Below are 16,547 nucleotides of genomic sequence, written 5' to 3' on the forward strand. Positions count from 1 at the left end.
TACGTAAAAATAAAGAAGAAATTCAAACTAGATACGTGGTTCTTTTTTGTGATAACTTTTTTTCTTTCTGCAGCTCTACTGAGAAGTCATTTCCTTGGAGATCACCAGGTATTATCTTTTATGTGTACATTTTGCTTTAAACCTGCAAATCTGTATTTTCTTGGTATTTATTGCATGTTTTGATGTGAACTGAACATTAGCAGCAGCACTATGTACCTTTTTCAAATATCTTTTCTAAAGTAATATTAATATACTTCCTCATGTGCAGACTTATGTGTTCCTTTGTTACTGTAAAAGGTTAATTTGGCTTAAATACAGATAGTTACAGGTACTTTCCTTACATCTTTTTGTGCCTTTTGAATTTTTGTGTGATTTTGTGAACAACAAAAGCCTTGTATATTTACAGTTAATTAAAATTAATTTTGAGTCTTCCTCTTGGTAGGTGAGGATCATGGAAAAAATACTGTTCATCTTCAGCTTGAAGACTTTTTTCCTTTTTACGGTTATTACGTAACTGAGAGATCCTCCAAGAAAAAACACTCTCAAAAAAAAGCTTTGCTTCTCTTTTTATATCTCAGGATATCCTGAACTTACTTTCCAAAATGAGAAAAATTAGTCTCATAGTACTTCTACATTTACTCTTGAGTATATTAGGTGAAAGTGGATAGGACTGTATCTTTCAAGTGACATTCAACTCTATAAGCCAGAAGGATCAGTTAGAACAATCCAATGAGATCTTGCCAGATCAGAGCATTTAACCAGTGAGGTTGCTTGCATCAGTTAAAATATTTCATGATTGAAGAGTCAATCTCTGAACAGTTGGTAGTCCTTCAGAGTGATGAAATGTATATGCAGAAGTCCTCACCACACAGCAGAACTAGAAATAGGACTTCAACTCCCTCAACTACTTTTGTGCTCGATTGTGTTTTTTTTTACTTCAATCGTATACCCTTGAAAGAATACCATGTTAATCAAAATGAGTTGAATGTAATAAAAATGCAGTTAGAATTTTAGGTAGCTTGTTAAAAGTTTATCAACTAAGTTCTGCACAGTGTTAAATATCTTTATGTAAGTATGTATGCAGTTTTAAGAACTATCCAATATTTTGTCTTACAAAGAATAACACATCATAATGATCTGCGTGTTCACTGAAATGTATTTATAACTATGATAATTATGACTACTTTAGATAAATCCATCTCTCACATTATCTTCTTTCCTTTACCCCGTATGTTTTTTGGTTTTATTTAGAGATTAAGCTTTTAAACCCCATGTAATTGTATTTGCATGGTTTCAGTTGCTGTAACATTATCATCTCTGTTGATGTGAGGCACTTGTATTAGCTTTTTTTTCCTTTCTTTTAAGTCTAATGTTCTCAACAACCTATTTTCCATGGTATTTAAATTTTGCTAATCATGGTGGTGTTTTTGGGGGTATTCTTCTAAACTATTTTTAAACAGAAATTGAGCTCGTTTTTTCATGTAATTGAGAAATTACTATTTCTTTATTAATTTTTTTCATTCTGAAATGTTTTTGTGTCCTTTTTCTTATATTATTTCCCTTGGTTCTCTAATGTTCCAGTGGCAGTTCACAACTGGTAAAGGTATCTTCTAACAGATCTCAGTCTATGTTACTGATTTTGCTAAGCCAATTACATTCCATTTCTTTACTTCCTCCACAGTTTTTCCTGAAGCTTATTCTTAATCTAATGTTTTTTCTCCTTGACTTTCTATTAATTTGTCTTTTTCTTTCTTTCATCTATCCAGTTCTCATTTTTGTCTTATCCTTTATCTCCTCCTATTTCTATGTTTCTTTTCCTTAAAAATCTCCTGCTCACACCCCTGCTATGAAGTCACTTAACATTTGGCACAATGGCAATACTTAAGAGAGAAAAGGTCCAGGAAGTCTAGGAATGCACTTACTTTAGAACAGGATTCATAGTCAAACTATCATAAGTTACAAATATATTTATATCAAATTTCAGTTTAAATAGTGTGTGCATTAATACTAATTGAGATGTATATTACATCTGTGTGTATTTAAAGTAAGGCTTTCCTAGAGTAATTGCTCAGAAGTGTACATGTTAGTATTTTTTTGATTATAATTTAAAGTGATACACATTTCACTTAATGTTCACCTTTACGTTGTGATTATAGGATGATGGTAGGTTTTACTTACATTTCTTTAACAAAGCTCAAAAGTGAATATGTGACTAGATGATGCTTTACCAACTGTGATCTTAAAAATACTGAAGTTAAAGATGAACGAAAACACTTTTTTAAAATCACCAGGGTATTTTCCTGACTTGGAGACAGCAGTTGTCAAAAGACGTCAGCAGGTGTTGTGATGTGACCTTAGCTTGAAAGTGCATCAACAGAAGTATACAGAATTTTTAACAGAAAAATAACATGATGTTGTTTCGCAGGTGCTTATAAATAGAATATTAGATCAGTAGCCATTTATAAAAAGGCTATTATTTTATTCGGGGCATTCTCCTCATGATTTATAGTAGCAGAGAGAGAGAAAAACAAGTCATTTTATTGTGCTTTCTTGCTTTTGTTAGAAAGTCTAAACAATCTTTATTTTTTAGCACTGTGAAAGCATTTGCTTGGTGGCAAATGTGTGATGGAAGTGAGATTTCAGTTTAGATCTCTGTCTTAGAAACATCTGTGTGGCATCGAACAATTGAACTTTATTCTTCCTATGTGTTTGTCCCCACATTGGTTATTTGTCAGTTTGAAATTGATTTTATATTATGTAACAGCCAGTAAGCAAAATAACAGAGCCTTGTGTTACTTAAATGAAATAGACTGAAGATTAAAATATTGAAGTTGAAGATAATTATAAAGTAATTTAAATTACTACCAGTCCCTGCAAGTCTTTTAGTCTAAAGAACATGTCATAATACCCACTGATGTCCATCACGATCTGTTACCGAGTTAATGTAGCAAGAGCTGTGAAGAGTTATTTCAGTGTTGGTTCTCCATATCATTTCTAGGGACACTTTTGATGAAATTAATGAATGTAATAACACTTATTAAGTCGTAATTAAATTTGGTCATAATACTCCTATTGCAGTTAATTGATTTAGTGTCAAATTAAACTAGATGGTTTTGACCTAAGAATGTGCTAGTCCCAATTAAGCATGCTGGCTGCCTGTATTTGTAAGATGCATTGATTTTATTTTATTTTTTAAATCTGATATTTGAACAGTGTTCAAGCATTCATTATAATACCAACTAACAAGTAACATTTTTCGTATGGGAGTTCAATTACTGCACAAATATTGAGACACCAGCATTTTGTGTACGGCTATTATTACCAGCTATTGGTAAAATTCAGAGTATTTCTTTTTTGGCTTCTTAGGTAGGAATACTCTGTCTATGTTTTGGAAATCCATTTGAAGCATACTGTATATAACAGTCGTAATAAAGAATTTCTAATAGCTTATCTGTGGTTTTCTGCGTTTTTTTTTTTGTTGTTGTTGCTTTGTTTTTTGTTGTTATTTTGTTTTGTTTGTTTTTCATGAGTGCAACTAGATTTTATATCAGGTAGAGAGTTTTCACTAGCGATTTCATAGAATTTTTCAGCCCACTTTCCCATTTTCCTCCTCTATCACTAGCATCAAGTCTGCACACTCCTGGTTTTGTAACATGCTGTTATATTCATTTTCAAAGAGCACTTAACGGGTTTCACTGTCTACAGCTCACAACTTTTGATGTGAAACATTTGCAGAAGTTTTTACTAGACCATTGCTTCTTTCCATGTTATTTTTGGTTTCTCATCTAGTTGCATTCATGTATTTCTTCAGTAAGAATTTACATATTTGGTGTTCCAGATGTAATCCATATTTCCTACTGCATCTCTTCTTCATCAGTGTAAGTGTATCATGACAGTTGAATAACAATTGAATATTTGTGTCGATATAACTTTGATTCAGTTTGCTCTTTGGTCTCCTCATCTTTGCCCTTATATTTGTACTGGGTCTGTATTTGTACCACCGCAATATTCTAGACTGTACAACTTTTTCCTTTCTTCATAATACTGTTGTGATGTCTCCTTTGCCTTCTCTTATGAGGCTTTCCTTTGTTATCTGTAAATTTCAGCTAATATTCTTATATGTAATGTTAGCGTAAGAGTGGTTAAAAAAAGTGAGCATTTGGATAGTAACACATGAAATAAAGAATTCATAACATTTGCAGCAACTTCTTTTGCTGATACAAAAATAAGATTGGAATTCAACTCAAACTTTTGCTTACAAAGTTCTCAAGATAATAGGTGACAAGTGACAAAAATTCTCTGTTCCATAATGTTTCTACTCTGCAAAGTGTATTTACTAGATAGCCAATTACATTTTAATTAAAATAAGTTGGACAGCACATCTAAACACTGAGAATTGTAGAGCTATATCAAAATTTCAAACAAGGTTCTCAGACACGAATATGAAAGTTCTTTTAGTTTGGTAGATGGGACCTACAGTCTACCAGTAGACTGTATTTGCATTGGAAGTAATTTCTTTGGTAGCGTGTGTGAGAATTATTGAGTTTGCAGGAGAATTGCATGTGAAGTAGTGCATTTATCATCCTAATGTATTATTTCAGATCCTCCGGCCACCAGTGTAAACAAACCCCCAGTGTCAGAGAGCGTTCATACCAATGCCTATCACGTTACGACAGAGCCAGTACAAGGGAACCTTTACTCACCGGAACAGACATCTCTCCATGAAAGTGAGGGTCTGTTGTATGCATTTTAAATATTAGAATACATTTCTATATTGACTGTATTAAAATGTAATATAATTAATAATGCAACAAATAGCAATGTTCTGTACTATTTTATTTTCCTACTGTTATGCAGTACTTTTATTCTTACGTTGGCTTCATATCTACAGGGTCTGTAGGTAACTCGAGAAGTTCAACACAAATGAATTCTTATTCTGACAGTGGTTACCAGGAAGTAAGCAGTTTCCATAACAGCCAAAACTTGAACAAATCAGAAAACAGACAACAGCATTCCCTTATCGGAACCACTAATAACCATTTGGTGAGAAGCTCACGAGCTGAAGGGCAGACTTCAGTCCAGGTACACTTGAAATACTACACCTTATTTTTTATCTATTTTGCCTGTGTATATAACACAGTTTTAAAGACAATAAATGTATAGCTGGACCTACCCTTTTTTGCCTTAACACCTTCACTGATTAGAAAGTGGAAATGGCTTGCAGCTGAGGTTAAAAAAAAAAACAAAAAAACAACTTCTGAAGACTTCAGAGTGCAGAGTATACTGTTGATGTATAGGATCAGCAAAGCATCACTCATGATTGTTTCAGTTGTGATGCTTGTGAAAATCTTATAAATTTTGCCAATATGCAAACATGGTGCTTAAAGAAAGATGGTATTTGTGTTCCTGTACCTTGTACTGTTTCTAGCCTTTTCCCCCCTCCTTTTTCATTAATCAGAATGATATTAAGACAGTTATTGAATAAACTTTATTAGCTTATACTAAAATTTAATACTATTTCTGAATTTTCAAAATAGTAACTCTTCTTATTAGAATGGTGAGGAAAGAAAGCATTAGTACATATTAACATAGACAAATAGGAATGAGGAATTCCTTTCGTGTGTGAAGAAATTCTGTCTAGAAAAAAAAGGGGGACTTGAAGGAATGACTTTAAGGATAAAAACTATTCTTCAGCTGCTGGTATATATTGTTAATTTGTGTATATTTCTTGTTGTTTTCCCTGTCTTACAGGAGAAAATTATCTACTATATGATAAAAACTGATCAATGTTTTGGTTTTGTTTTTCAACAGCCTTCAGTTGCTACCAACCGAGCCATGAGACGTGTCAGTTCAGTCCCATCCAGAGCACAGTCTCCCTCTTACGTGGTCAGCACAGGTGTTTCCCCTTCAAGGGGGTCGCTGCGAACATCTCTGGGTAGTGGGTATGGTTCTCCATCAGTTGCTGAGCAAAGATCCCTTACTTCTCATGCATATTCATCCACTACTCTGCCAGTACAGCGGGCAGCATCCCCCTATGCTGCACAGAGACCTGCTTCCCCAGTAGCAGTGCGACGGATTGGTTCTATGACATCTAGACAGACGGCAAATCCCAATGGCGGGACTTCTCAATACCAAACATCAGCGAGAGTTGGTTCTCCTCTTGCACTTGCTGATGTACAAACCAGAGTCGCTTCTCCATCACAAACCCAACTGGGATCTTCTTCCCCAAAGCGTTCTGGCATGACTGCGGTTCCACAGCATTTGGGAACAACACTGCAAAGAACGATGCATGACATTGAACAATTTGGACAGCAGTATGATATATATGAGAGAATGGTCCCTCCACGTCCAGATAGCCTTACAGGTTAGTAAAAAGGTAAAGACTCAGTTTAAAACTCGTTACAAACATAAATCACTGTAGAATGCCAGTAGTGTGGTACTAGTTTTAAGGATGAAATGTAGCAGTAGAACGTAATTGTGGTGGATTTTGTAAATACGTATCAATATGGTATATGTATGGTATAAATATGTATATGTATGGTATATGTATGTATAAATATGGTATCAATACCATAAGTTCACAGTGAATACCACCTTTCTCTCCAATTACTAGATTGCTAGCCATGCATTAAATTAAATTGTATGTTTTAGGGTTTATGTGGCTAAGTGAAATTCTGAGTCTCCCAAACAGGAACGTTTCAGTAATTTGAAGATAAAGTATATTTACATGTATGTGCAGATTATACACACAGTAAAAGATACTAGGCTGGGACTAGTTTTATGTCTATGAGTTTGCTAAAATAGGTAATGTAGTACTATTGAATTTTAGTCTTTTTGTCTAATAATTCTAAGTTATCTCAAAGTATGTTAACTTTGAGGGTAACAACATAGGGTAACCATTGTAATATTGTCTTAAAATAAAGTCCTAAAAGGTAGAATATATTCATCTGAGAGGCAGGTCTTAATAAGATGCAGTTACTTACATGTTTTAAGTTCTGTGTGTGTTGCTGTGTTTGTTCTGACCTTCACCTAAAGAAGCACAGACAAAGGTGATCTTGCAGTTAGGACTGCATGTTCTCTAGAGCAGAGACTGCAATGTCTGTTTTTTCTTCTAAACTATTATACTTCACACAAACCCAAAATATTCTTATTTCCCAGCAAAGGGAATAAAGTGTATTCTCCCCAGCTTCCATTTGCAAGGCTTAATAATCTACCAGTTTACTAAAGGGAAAATATCAGTTTGACATAAATGACAATTTAGTAGTTAATATTGATGCAGTCCAGTGGACTGCATAATTTGTGATGTAACAGCAAACCTGTACTCTTAAAATATTTTTAAGGTACTTTACAAATATCAGTGTTTGAGAATATTATTTTGCCTAAACAAGTGAACTGATATAGTTTAGGGAAAAAAAAGTTACTGGGGTAAATCAGTGATACAGAAACAGATGTTTTACGTTTAATGTATCTTTAGTATTAGGAAAGTAATCAATAACTGTGGAAGTAAAGCTTAGCATCTTATTTTGTAGCCATTTGCTACAGGAAAGTTGCAGTGGTATGACTTTAGTGTGCTGTATGTCACAAACCAAGTAAGCATCCCTTATTGTTATAAAAAACTTTTTTTTTCCTGGTATAAATTACTTACTGTGTTTCTTTAGGAGAACAGTTTAAGACAACATCTGAAATCTTAACCTTATATTTGAACTCTTTTCTTAGAGGAAATTGGGATCCAGGGGAAAGGTTATTAATGTTGCAGCCTTTAGTTTATCCAAAACTCTTCCCTGCTACATAAGCTGGAGGAGAGGATGGATCTAGCACTGCAAAAGCTGTAGCAGGAAGTCCACTGCTGAGGAAATTAAGTTAAATGTAGCAGAGGTAAGACAAGTGGAACTCAAGATAGACAGCTAAAAAACAAGGTGAAAAAAAAGTTTCATATAGTTGCTGCAGAACCGTCTGTGTGTGTGTGTACACATATACATAGATAATACATATCATGATCTATTTAAACTTTTATAAAAAAAACATTTCTCCACCTGCTTAAGTCTCTGCTACCACTACCAAGAAGGCTTTTGTTCTTACTGCTATATATTATTTCATTTTCAAGATTACGACCCCACTTGTACCCACTTTCACAACTGGATTTCTGTCAGATTCACAATTTACCTTGTCAGTGCTAATTCTGTGAATGCGTGTGCTGACTTAGCTTTTATTTAATGTTTTAGACTTTTAACTGTAAATGCTACCAGAAAGAATGAGTTGGAAAACTTAGTCATCATATTATGGAGAAAACCTTTTATCAAGGGAATGCAGCTTTGTTAGTGAACCTTTCAGTATGGATCATTTAACAATGGAAAGAAGTTTGAGGAAGAAATCTTTGTAACTCTAACTGTTATACACTTTTTCTTGGCTAAAATAAGAAAGATACAACCGTTGCTGGTTTATTATTTTTGCTGGTATGGGTCATGTACATATTTACCTCTTCTTGGTTTCAGGCCTGAGGAGTTCATATGCTAGTCAACACAGTCAACTAGGACAAGAATTACGATCAGCTATATCTCCTGATTTGCACATCACCCCTATATATGAAGGCAGAACTTACTACAGTCCTGTGTACCGTAGTCCAAATCATGGAACAATTGAGCTCCACCAGGGATCCCAGTCAGCGTTATATCGGACAGGGTCAGGTAGGTAAAGGGCTTAGAAAGCTCTTCCATGGGCTGTGTGCCAAAGTCGTGCTTGATTTTGTAGTGGAGCTTCTCTAGGACCTGTGGCATAAAGGAGAAACGTAGTTCCAATTAAAAATGAGAAACTATATACTATAAATCAATAGAGATAGAAATGAAGTTTGAAGGACTTAAAATAACCAGTAGGAATTAAAAAACTTTTGTGATGTTTTCAAGAAATACTTGGGGTACATGTCAGTGTAAGGTCAGGTTCAAAAGATTTTTTGGTATCATGCACACAGGTACATCCAAGCAAAGAGTATTTCATGACAAATTGTTTTTGATTCCTTTTGCATTCTCTATGCATCAATTCTCTTACCATTTGAGCTCATGCTTTGTCATTTAATTCATCAGTACAGCATGATAGCTTGCACACCTGCACTACCTACTGCATCTTTCTCAGTAAAAATACTGTTTTTACCCTACTTCCTAGCAGAGGATAATGTTAAAATACTACATATGAAAATATAAGTGAAACTGAAATATTCCTCTAATGTTTGGTAGAATTCCTACTGATATATTTTGAAGTGCATAGGCATTAGATTAGTATTAGAACTGATTTCTGTAAAGAGAAATAGTTGATTAATGATTTGTGTACTGGAGTAATTTCTAAAAATTCTGGAAATAATGGACTGATAAAACTAAGCAGCTCTCTGGAAATATTTAGAGAAGTGGGGTGCATCAAACACAGCATTCATAGCCGGTTGATGGAAGTGTTTGTTTCACTCAGCTTTGCATTTCTGTGGCCTCACCTTGAGTACTGTGTGCTGTTATGGGTGCCACAATGTAAGAAAGACATAAAACTATCAGAGAGCATCCAACAGAAGGCTATGAAGATGATGAACAGCTTTTGCAATTATGCTACTTTCTTTTCTACAACCTACAGTATAAAAATTACGTTTGTCCGTCTGTGCCAGTAAGGAAATATAACTAGAAACTTGAATTCTCTGTTTACTTGTCTACCTAATATTGGTTACTTTGGAAGAACAGAAGCTACCACAACAGCTCTGCTAAGTCAGGAAGATACATGTTCCTGTTTTTGAAACCACCATCTTAATACTTTGAAATCATCACTTACTAGTTTTTTTCAGGGAAAATGTGCATGTAGTTGGGAAAAGTAAGATCTAATACAAACTATATAATTTTTTGTTTAATTGTTTTTCCTTTTTATTTTTAGTACTGTTGGCAAGTTGAAGTTACTGTTGGTAATTAAATTTTATTATGCACCTTGAAAACATTTTGCATCCTAATTTCTCCTTAATGGCACAAGATGCATTTCTTTCTTTCAGTACTCAGGCAAGCTGGGGCATAAGCCAGGTTTCACCAAACTTTTATTTCTGCAACCAGCCTCTCTGTCTTCCCTGGGACGTTGAGTAATTATTCTCTTACATCTGATGGCAGCTTTTAACACTGAGCACTGTACACCTTTTTTAGACTGATTTTTTTCCTTACACTTTTAAACACATACTGTCTCTTCTCTTCAACAGACATTTGTTACCTAGTTTGTTTTAATACTGATTTTATACTAGGAGTTGGAAATCTGCAAAGATCATCCAGTCAGCGTAGCACACTCACATACCAAAGAAATAACTATGCTCTGAACACAACAGCTACCTATGCGGAACCCTACAGGTCAATGCAGTATCGACTGTCAGAGTCCAGTTATAACAGGCTGCAGCATGCAACGCCCGCTGATGATGGGACCACACGATCTCCATCCATAGACAGCATTCAGAAAGACCCCAGGCAAGTCCATTTGTGCTTTAATACAATAATTTTTAATACATTCCTTAAGTAAATATGGCACCTTTGTTGTCCATATTTCAGTTTTACAGTGTTTAAATGGTCATGACTTATTTAGATGTAAAGATTTTGTTGAATAGCCAAAGTAATAAATCATTCTACTTTGTTACAGCAAGAAGAGTGACTTTTGTGCAGTTTTCTTCCGTGTTTATTTTCATTCAAGAGTTCTTACAAAAAGTACTTACAAATTTGATGAGAATTGACTGTATTATTCCAAATATTTTCTGTAACTTTACAGAGCCACTTGTAATACTGTAATAAGCTTTCTTTTTGTGGGAATGGGAAAATGCCAGGTTGTGAAAATTAGAAAGTAAGTACCTAATTTATTTAAATGAATTTTTCGAGAGCAGCCTGCTTACATTTCAAACTAATGTAAGTTTAAAAACATTATATAATGTACCACTTTGCAAAGCAAATACACATTCTTATTTTTAATGCAGTTACTGGTTTGAAATTGTAAATGTACGTACACAGCATGGGCATGTGACAAATGTAATATTACCACTACATTTCATTAGACACTCCATTCATTAAATCTTATATTTTAACACGGGAATATCAAAACCTAGTCTATGCAAACCTGGAGGGATTTATGGTACTATGTTTGTCTTCAGTATGGGTGATTGCTAGGAATTCCAGTCTGTCCTCAGATGGCCAGTTCATTGAGGCAGCTCTGTACCCTCCCTAGTCATGAAGGAGCATTATGCATTCTGGTGGTTTTTAGAAACAACTGAATGCAGAACACCTCGTGTATGGACTACATGGATATGGACTACAGTGATCTCTCGGGAGTCTTTCAGACAGAAACTTAGGACAACAGATCAACTTTGCAAAGAGATAGCGATTAGCTATAGTCAGACTAAAAATGAAATCTTTTGTTTTCCTTTGTTTTCTTGGGTTACAGAAAGCTTATAGCATAGTTCAGTTTTTTCCAGTTTGGCACTTTCCTTCAGTCTCCTTCAGTCTGAAGAAAAGCTGAGAGAGCTGGGGCTGTTCGGCCTGGAGAAGAGAAGGCTCAGGGGTGACCTCATTGCAAACTTTCAGTACTTAAAGGGGACTTAAAAAAAAGATGGAGAGCGACTCTTACTCAATCAGATAATGACAGGACAAGGGGGAATGGTTTTAAACTAAAAGAGGGAAGATTTAGATTAGAGGTTAGGAGGAAATTCTTCACTCAGAGGGTGGTGAGGCATTGGCACAGGTTGCCTGGAGAGGTTGTGTTTGCCCCATCCCTGGAGGTGTTCAAGACCAGATGAGACCCTGGGTAACCTGATCTAGTGGGTGGCATCCCTGCCCAATGTAGAGGGAGGGGTTGGAACTAGAGGTTGGAACTTTAAGGTCCCTTCCAACCCAAGCCATTCTATGATTCTATGATTCTATGGTCTTACCTCTAATTTAGATCTACTAGCTGCATGCAGCTGCATGCCAGACTTCTTTTGGTATGGCTTACAAAAAGCTACTCTAAAAGCTACTTTACAATAGAGATGGTTCCTATTCATAACAAGGAATTTTTAAGAAATTGACTCAGTTTTTACTGTTTATACACTTTGTCTTTTGATTTCACAGTGGAATAGATGTACCTTAATCTGTTTCAGTCTCTAATTTGCATGTCATACCATTGCAGAAGTTAAGTTACTGTGTTATATCCTGAGACCAGGCTTTGGAAAGCATTGCTCTAGAATAAGAGTCAGAGAGCATTCTGAAAGCTACTGTTTGTTTTTTTTTTTTAAGAAAGGTAGTTTTCCATAAGGTCTTCCAGTCATTACTGAGAAGGAACAGGCTTCCTAGTGTCTGATCGTTGATGCCCCATGCCTGCCAGTGTTCAAGAGGCATTTAGATGATGCCTTCAGTAACATGCTTTTATTTTTGCTAACCTTGAAGTGGTCAGGCAGATAGACTGGATGATCTTTATAGGTCCCTTTCAACTGAATTATTCAATTCTATCATTAGTAGGGAGAAATAAACCCGTAAGTTGTTGAGCAGTTCAAAGGAAACCCCCAACTGAACTTTTCTTTACTGGTGATTGAATTCTAGGGAGACCCATCATGCCAGGCTAACTTTAGCCTTTGAATAGCTATCTGAATACCCTTTTTGGAACACCAGTTTTTTCATTTGCTTAGGTTTTTGAGAACAGGAAAACTTAAATACTACTTTTCTTCTTAACCTTCCTTTACAGAAAGAAAATGGCACAACAAACATTAATGGCTTTTTTTCTAAATCTGAGAATTGGGCATGGATATGTTTAATGGGTTTTCCAGAATATGAGTACACAAAATCACGGTGTTTAAGGAAGGAGGTTTGATGAAAATTATTTTAAACTTACAGTCCTTAAGTAACTCAAATTTTTCAAGTTTTTTGTACCTGATGAACTTTTGACACTGCGCAGCTTTCGTTCAAGTATAATTGGCTTGAGACTAGGAAGAACACTGAACATTCAGAGAAAAAATGCTGTGTGGAAGAAATGCCCTTGAGCAGCATTGTTAAATGTGTATCAGTTGCACTATATATTTAAGTTTTGGGAGATTCATATAGGTTGCAGTGTTTGAGTTAGTATCATTTTGGTGTGTGTATTTGTGTTGTCAATGAATAAAGTAATTGAAGAACATAGAATATAAAGTGTCATTTTCCAATAAGAAGATTAAAAGTTGATCTGACATAGCTATTCCAATATACCTGTTTTTCTTCCTGTCCCCAATACTCCAGAACAAAAACAAATTGTAAAACACTTATGATGCTCTAGTAATTCCACTTAGTAAATAAGCATACATTTATAACAAATGTCTTCCCTTGAATGTGTTCACCTAATGAAGGGAGTTTGCTTGGCGAGATCCAGAACTGCCTGAAGTCATTCACATGCTTCAACACCAGTTCCCATCGGTTCAGGCGAATGCAGCCGCCTACCTTCAGCACCTGTGCTTCGGAGATAACAAAGTAAAAACAGAGGTACTGTACTGAGTGTGTTTCTGTTTCTGGGGGAACTATAAGCTAAAAGAGCAACTAAACCTCTCATTTCTGTTTTTGTATTTTCATCATACCATGATATTCTGGATTTTTTGTGTTTCTGTTTATACTAGATGTATGTTCATATTGAAGTACATAGATATGTGTGATGGAAGTTACGTGAAATTGTTTAACATTCAAGTTTTATAGTCTCAAAGAAGTGCATAGGACATTTCTTGAAGCCTGTGTTCATGTAACCTGATCTCCATGGCTGGAGATTGAAGAAAAAGAAGTCTTGAAGGCCTTCCACTGTTTTTGATCAAGATAACTTAAGGAATCACAGAGAATGAGTGAACCATCAAGCAAAGAAAAGAAATCCAACCCTAGAAATATGCAGAGGATAGTATTTATGTCAATGTGGTGTGAAGGAAGGACACATTTGAGTGAAAATTCAGCTTATTGTTGAAATTTCTAGAAACTACTTGCATTTCACGAGCTGCTTTTTTTGCAGAGCAGCCATGAGCTATTTATCTGAAGGAGTTTGCTTTTTCATTCATATTATATGTGGGTGTTATCTGCTATTTTAATTATAAATATTATTTATGTCAATAAAATGCTGGTGCAACTTTTACAAGAAGCTAACTTAGCATTACTCACTGTTACTGAAGGGTGGATTAAAAGATGGTGGTTTTGATCTTCTGGTGAAGATCACAATGATCAGCAGATGTAGGCAGATTTATAGGTACTCTTGCTATTTTTAAGAGACAGGACTGCTCATTTCGGAATTCTTGGATTATTATCTGTGTATGTTCATCTATATGAGATCTTGTGTTTCTTCACTTTTTCTTTTCATTCTGCATTATGAAAAATCGATTTTGTTATGAAATTGAATCATGAAAAAATATGAAATGTCTGCTTTAATATTTCTTTTCAAAAGTGCACAAAACAAAAGCAATATGCCAAATTTTAAACTGTGCGATGTTAACTTTTTTATTATGTATGAAAGTGTCTTGTCCTCCTTAGCACTGGAAATATTTGAGATATCAGGTATGATAGATGTGTGGTACCATATATTCAAGCTCCTAAAGCCTTATCCAAAGAAAACATTATTTTTCTGATTTGGAAAGACAATGTATTACATCAGTCAGAGAGACAGCTGTAAATGTTGCCTGCCTTCCATTTAGAGTGTGGAATTTTGAAAAAGAAAATTAACCTTTTTCAGATAGGGAGGGTTTATTTATTGTCACTGTTACTTGCTTTGAGTTAATCAGCTGTTAGAAATTCTTACAATTCTATGACAGAACAATTCTATGATAGGACAATTGTCTGGCTATAATAGTACGGAATAATATTTGTGTGCTTTTGGCAAATGAGGTTTTTATTAACATTTCCTGATGAGGTGGCTCTCAGTCTCTTAAGAAGCTGTATCCTGGGTTCAGATGGTGGATGGCATGTTTTAAAAGCATGATGGTATCTGCGGCAATAGGGAAGCTGCAGCTGACAAGGAGAATGTCCCCTTTCAAAGCAGAGGCCAGCAGGAGAGTATTTGCAGTAGGAAAGAATCATAATTGCTTTATTGCAAAGTTCAGTAAAGCATTACTTGAAGACTGCATTAACTTTGCATTTTTGTTAATTATTTAAATGTATTGTTTTATTGCTGTGGTAAATACCAGATTAATTGCTAGACAACTAAGAGTATTAAAAGCCTGGCAAAATGAATTAAAATGCTTGCATTGCTAAAACCTGAAGGTAAGCATAAAATACTATTTATCAGGAGAAAAAAAAAAACACATTTAAATTAACCATGAAACTACATAGAAGGAATAAATTACCCTTCCATGTAATGCATATCTGTCTGAATTTGTTTTTCCATAAATATATTCAGTACTGGTTTGTTAGTTCATGAATGTACCTTTTTTGTGAGTTCTGTTTTTGTTGTTTGTTTGGGTTTTTAATTTATAAATGGAATTGCCTGTTTAAACAAGCAGCAGCTGCTATATTTCAACATAGTTAATGACTCAGTAAAATAAAAATCTTGAGAATGGTTTTCCAGCTACAGTTTTATTTTTGGATGATGTACATAAAAACTGTATCTCATCAAATTTTGAGTACAGATTGGAAAAATAATGCAGCTTTTGTGTCATTGATAACCTGCATCTGTATTATGGATGTGTAGTGTAAAGGTAATGTTTGATGTGCTGCTGTGTTGGCAGATGAGAAAGATTTAACTGAAAATTATAGGTAATTCTTACTTAAGTTACTTAGTAACATAGAAATAGGAATTATTTGCCTTAGAAGGGAATGACACTGTAAAAATACTTTATAGTATCCTGTATGTAGTCTGTATCAGATACATAAATGGTAAGATAATTTTCATGGTACTGTAGACTTCCTACCTACAGAAGTCTTGCCAGATGAATAACTTCAAGCGTTAAGCCCTTCAGTACAGGTTACGATAGTGGCTTTGCATGATTGATGAATGCCAGGATTTGTATGTTTGGGTTTTTTAATGTGTGCAGTAGGTACACAGGTGTGTAAATAAATGTTTCCTTTTGAAAAATACTCTTTTTTTTTTTTTTTTTAACAGAGATCTAAAAAATTTACAACTTACCAGTCTTTCATTTTCTTTCTTTTATTCTACTGATGTGATTTGACAGGAAAAAAACACATACACTGTTGGATTTCAATTCAACTTGCACTTCAGTTGTTGGTTTGTTTGTTGTTTTGTTTTAAGCCTCTTCAATGTGTTTGCTTTTAGGAGTGTAGATAACGATATTAAACATTTTGATTTCCAATGCCATTTCCTAAGAATGTAACAGAGAAGGTGCTATTTTTCATAGCATCAAATTAGCAAGATTTGGCTAAATCTCTTTTCACTGAGAGTTACTTTATTTGCCTTGTGTTATGGCCAGTAAGACTGAACTTTTAAAGCCAAAAGTCCTTGAAAGCTTGTACACATTAATATATTTCAAATGGCCTTGTGGCTTGCCAAACTAATCAGTATACAGGTTAGAACAGAAAATGAGCATTTTAAAAGTACTTTTATGCTGATCTAGAAAATCCCCAGGACTGTTGTTTTAC

The 16,547-nt window shown here is 34.7% G+C and overlaps 1 protein-coding gene across 3 annotated transcripts in view; it reads left to right on the top strand.

Annotated features, from left to right (window-relative positions):
• Positions 1–16,547, top strand: part of PKP4 (plakophilin 4) — an 88,951-nt gene that overhangs the window by 46,593 nt on the left and 25,811 nt on the right. For 2 of the 3 annotated variants that reach the window (XM_084289665.1, XM_084289666.1), the window contains 7 exons: positions 74–108; positions 4,602–4,727; positions 4,892–5,082; positions 5,812–6,364; positions 8,493–8,684; positions 10,253–10,473; positions 13,341–13,469. In XM_084289665.1, coding sequence (XP_084145791.1) covers positions 74–108; positions 4,602–4,727; positions 4,892–5,082; positions 5,812–6,364; positions 8,493–8,684; positions 10,253–10,473; positions 13,341–13,469 — 1,447 coding nt within the window. Of the gene's footprint in view, positions 1–73; positions 109–4,601; positions 4,734–4,891; positions 5,083–5,811; positions 6,365–8,492; positions 8,685–10,252; positions 10,474–13,340; positions 13,470–16,547 lie in introns of all 3 variants that reach the window. The other variant, XM_084289664.1, reaches the window with a different exon arrangement.

This window comes from Netta rufina (assembly GCF_964035555.1).
Source record: "Netta rufina genome assembly, chromosome: 6".
Lineage (NCBI taxonomy): Eukaryota > Metazoa > Chordata > Aves > Anseriformes > Anatidae > Netta > Netta rufina.